Source organism: Trypanosoma brucei, chromosome 2 (genome assembly GCF_000210295.1).
Source record: "Trypanosoma brucei gambiense DAL972 chromosome 2, complete sequence".
NCBI lineage: Eukaryota > Euglenozoa > Kinetoplastea > Trypanosomatida > Trypanosomatidae > Trypanosoma > Trypanosoma brucei.
Genome location: NC_026735.1, coordinates 5,493 through 10,000, shown reverse-complemented (window position 1 = coordinate 10,000; position 4,508 = coordinate 5,493). Strand labels below are relative to the sequence as shown.

The window sequence follows — 4,508 nt, the reverse complement described above, 5'->3', positions numbered from 1 at the left end:
TGCATCACGTTGTGACGGGGAGCCTTTTATTGGATGTGTGTGTATGGTCACTCGGATATTCTGCTATGCCGCAATTGTTCCATGCAAGAATAAAATTAATAGCATGCCATTGTGATTTATAATAATATATGTTGTAAGCCTTTATTTTGGGTGAGATTCCCATGTATATGACATCCAGTATGTCCAAGAGGCAAGTGTATATTTATTTATTGATGTTTACATATATCTCATATTTGTCGCACTGGGGGTTATGCTCTCCATATCACAATATATTATATGCTGAGGAGACAGCTTGGACACATATGGGGAATTTATAGGAATATTATAATAAGCTCCTTTGTGTTAGCCGCTTTTCTCGAAATGTAAGAATAATGCAAACCGTATATTTTGTGGCTGTAAAGGTTTGTTATAATATATCGACATAGTTTTCCCCTGTACATACTAATAATATACCATGAGGCATTATGTGCACAATATGGGAAGTGTGGCTACTGTATATGTTATTTGTTAACTCTTCCTTCGGATGAAACACTACAGTGTCACACCTCTCCTTCTCATATCATATGTATGTGCTTCACCTCACATTATTACTCCATACCATCGTGTTCTAATGGGAGAAATAATGTGGAATAATAGATTGGGTGAAAAAAGAAAAGATCAGAAAGGCATGACTATCTCTCTCTATAGTGTGTGGTGTACGCTGTTGATGCTTTGAAAGTTCTGCATCATCACGTGATATCATATACCCGTATGCTCCGCTTGTGCATCCGTATGTGTATATATTTTCTTTGATACATTCTCGGCGTAATGGAGAGTGTGCCCATGCCAGTTATTTTTTGTTTCCTTCACGAACTTACGCACTTCAATGCGAATTTCCATCGTTTTACACACGGTGCAGTCGCTTAGCCCTATTATGCGAGGTGCGTGTGGTTGGGAAAAGATTAAGAAGAAGAGAGGCTTTAACCGATATGTTAGAGAGGCGCAAAAAGTAATGTTCAATTTCAAAAGGGATTTGGTTCTTTCTTTTCGTTTCCTTCAAACTTTTTATTTCTACTGAATAAGAGGTTTTGATGGTGCATAAATGCGAACACTTGGTTCCTACCATCGTACATGTGTTTTTTTTTTGGAAAAGTATCGGCTGTTGTGTCAAAATACACGCATGTTCTGCGAGTAAGGAGAAACCCACGGCTATTGATGAAGTAAATGCGATTGGGCACAAAAATGAAAATTCCTCTATTCAATATACGCTTGCGGTTGTGAATTCCCATTATCGACATTGGAACTTCGAATGTCCTCGGCATGCTGTGGTGGCGAGCTGTTGTGGCGCACTTCTTCTTCCCAGTTAGAAGTTTTGAACACCAACACTCGGCGGGCTGTAAAAGGTGCTTCCACGGACCATCCCCTTCTTAGCACTCCACATGGAAATGTGTACCAATGTATGGGGATCGTGACTTGGGAAAATGTAGAGAGATCACAATTGCTTTGGGAGCAGAATATTTCATGCCAATCAACATGGAAAAGATATATCATACAATATTTGGAGGTAAACCCAAGAGCCTCCTAACAATGTGTGCAGATAATTGACCTGGCAAACATGACAGGTAAAGCTAAAACGTTTTCTTTGACTCTGCATCTGTAAAGAGGATACTTGACACACGTTTGGAGCATTAAGAGGATGATGGGAGCACATTTTTTTCTGTAGCTCTCAGTTATTCACTCGATCACGTGCGATACTAAGGTAGTAAAGTGCACTCCATGGTTTTTTGTCTTTTCCCTTTTAAAATACGCCCAAGTAGTACATGAGAGGATCTTTTAGCCAACTGGTTTAGAACCGGTATCGTGATTGTTCTTTCCACTCAAATTAAAAAGAAAAACTCGTATTTCTCTTGGAACAGGATGTGTAGGATTGTGTGTTCATCGCAGTGCGCTACTTCAGTAGAACCGTGGTGCACTCGCTTTAATATAGGCATAGTTTTATAGGGCGGTGGAAGCGGTCTGCCTGGCTGTGATTGGTGCGTTGAAATGGGTGGAACAACATGAAGTCCATGAATTCCAAAGCTGGTTTATCACCTCAATCATTCAATCCGACAACTATCACTGAAGGAAGTCCGAGTCTGGCCTGCACATATCCGATTTCCAAAAAAGCCTCTTTTTACAGTTCAATAGATGCCACTTTCCCCTCGTAATTATCATCAGCACACCGAAAGTTCATTAAACTTCCAATATTCCATTTATCCCAGTGATACCTAATTGTCTTATGGCACGCCATTTCTAGAGGTGGGAACAGAATAAATCCGTTTTCAGCCTGACTGTGGCCATGTATACAAAGAAAGATCGGTAACCCTTGAAGTTAAGTCAGCCGTGGAGGCACCCGTACTCAGGAGTTCCTAAATGTTACGTGAGGCTGGCTGCCACACTTTTGAAATCTCGCATAAAGCTTCCGATTTGATTGCATTAGAAAAATGAACCTTTAGTGAGAAATATGATAATCCAGTAAATTCCCAAGGTGAAGGAACCTCCAGAGTTATTGGAAAGTAGTGAAACAATATCCGCATTTCAATAGAGGGGGGAGGCGTTTATTCATTTATTTTTTGTATCATTTTCTGTAGGGGATGACGCATGAACACATTACAGTGCAAGTTAGTGTGTACCATATTTTTTTTTTTACAGAGGTCTGTTTCGTGTTATGTCCGAACTAGTTATGCGTGACCAGTTGCAAACGTTCAGCTTTTAGTCCTCGGCCTTCCTTAATTGCGAAAACAGTTTACTTGAGAGTGAAAGGGTTCTGCCTCTTTTTTTTTTTTTTGAGCCAAACGTAGAAGAGCATAGTGGAGTTTACAATTTTCATTCAGAGGAGTGGGCAGCTTTTTGTGTAGTCTATTCTCCTTTATAGGGGTGTTCCTCTCGAATGAAGGAAGTACATGTTGGAAGAGAATGAGGGGTTTCTCAATTTCTAGGAGGAATTGTGCAAGGTTCTTGGTGAACACTATCTTCTGCATATTTTCGCCCTCAAGCCCGAAGTGACTGCGGAGCACTTTAGGCTTGAGCGCACGAGTATGTGGGTGGGATTCCCTTCGCATTCGTTGGAGTGTGTATGTTTCCTTTCAACGCAGATTTCATGTTTTTGATGGCGATGTATAGATGAACCTGATGTTGAGTGGGACGTCTGATTTCGGTTTACGAACGTGAAGTGTAGATGAAACCCTCTGACGTTGAAGCTCCGGAGCGGTGGTGGAGATTCTTTTGCTACGGAGAAGGGATGCTGTCTATGCATTCCCCCGAAGTGCTCCATCAGGCTGTCTTTTGATACATGCGTATGACGGCATTGCGTGCAACAGGTGTCATTTACACCTATAGTTACCGTGTTCCAAATGAGGGATACCTCTTGTTCTGTGATGGAACAGCTCCGTTTTGTACCAGCGTTACTATCCAGGGGATGGCCTCTGCGGTGTTGAATCTTGGTGCTTGGTGTTGTTCCCCCTTTTGATTGTGATACAAAGCCACATTGCGTGCATTGTAGCGGCTCAGATGTGCCTACTGGGTCGTTCAGTGGATGCCCTCTCGTTTCCGTTGCTCGGGAGCCCTTCGTTGGAATACTTGCATTCTCTTCGAGTTCCCGTTGCCTTTTTATTCCTCGCGACCCCGTTTGCGGTTGTACTTCGCAGTATTTCATCCCGTGACTTATCACTAGTCCAATTTACGTGTAAAATATATAGCTGCGAGGTCCATATATCGCTTCATTTTCTCCAGGGGTTGAACTGGTGGTGTTATCACTTTGTTCATTGGTGTTGGGTTGATGCGGTCGGTTTTCACTTTGTGTGCCTATCCGTTTCTCCACCACTGGAATGATGTGCTAAAGCTGACCTCTGCTCTTTATTCCATGACGTATTGTCGAGCCTCTCTGCTAAATCAATTTGAACCCACAGATTCCTCACTGGAGTGTGTTTTTAATCATATTCAGTGTGGATTATGGTTCCGCGAGTGTGGGGTGGAAAGGGACTGTCGTTGGTCATGTAGTGTTTCTGTGGCCTGCGCAATGTTAGTACACCTGCACTCTTGGATTGAAAGCCACGTTCTGCGCACACCCATTTGTGCTGTTTGATATTTTCATCTTCTTTCCGCTTCTCCGACATTTCATCGTCTAACTTTCTCGTTTTGCCGTGAAGGCATCGAGTTTTGTGCCATGTGAGCCCTCCTTTGTTCCCATAGGATTTGTTACAGACAATGAGCGCATGCGACTTCGGTGGAGGGGGCAGGGGTTATAGGGTAAAATTTCAGGCACCACCCCAAGTTCTGCAGCATGTGCGGGTGATACTGCTGATGGCACGCTAGCCACGTGCCCAGGGACCGACAAATAAAAGACGGTGTCCCAGAAAGACGCTGCTGATCCCTGTGCTGTATGACGCTGTAGCCGAAGCAAAGCATTGTTCCCCATGAAAGGAACGCTGCTGGCTCTTGGCTTCCCCCGATGAGACGGGGTACTGGACTCTGACACCACCTTGATGGAG

General features: G+C 43.2%; 1 protein-coding gene across 1 annotated transcript; it reads right to left on the bottom strand.

Annotated features, from left to right (window-relative positions):
- Window positions 1-2,986: 2,986 nt before the first annotated feature.
- On the bottom strand, window positions 2,987-3,673 carry TbgDal_II60 (hypothetical protein, conserved; the record flags this gene model as incomplete). Its single annotated transcript, XM_011773313.1, has 1 exon — window positions 2,987-3,673. The coding sequence occupies one exon, from the start codon at window positions 3,671-3,673 to the stop codon at window positions 2,987-2,989; it is 687 nt and encodes a 228-aa protein (XP_011771615.1).
- Window positions 3,674-4,508: the final 835 nt, after the last annotated feature.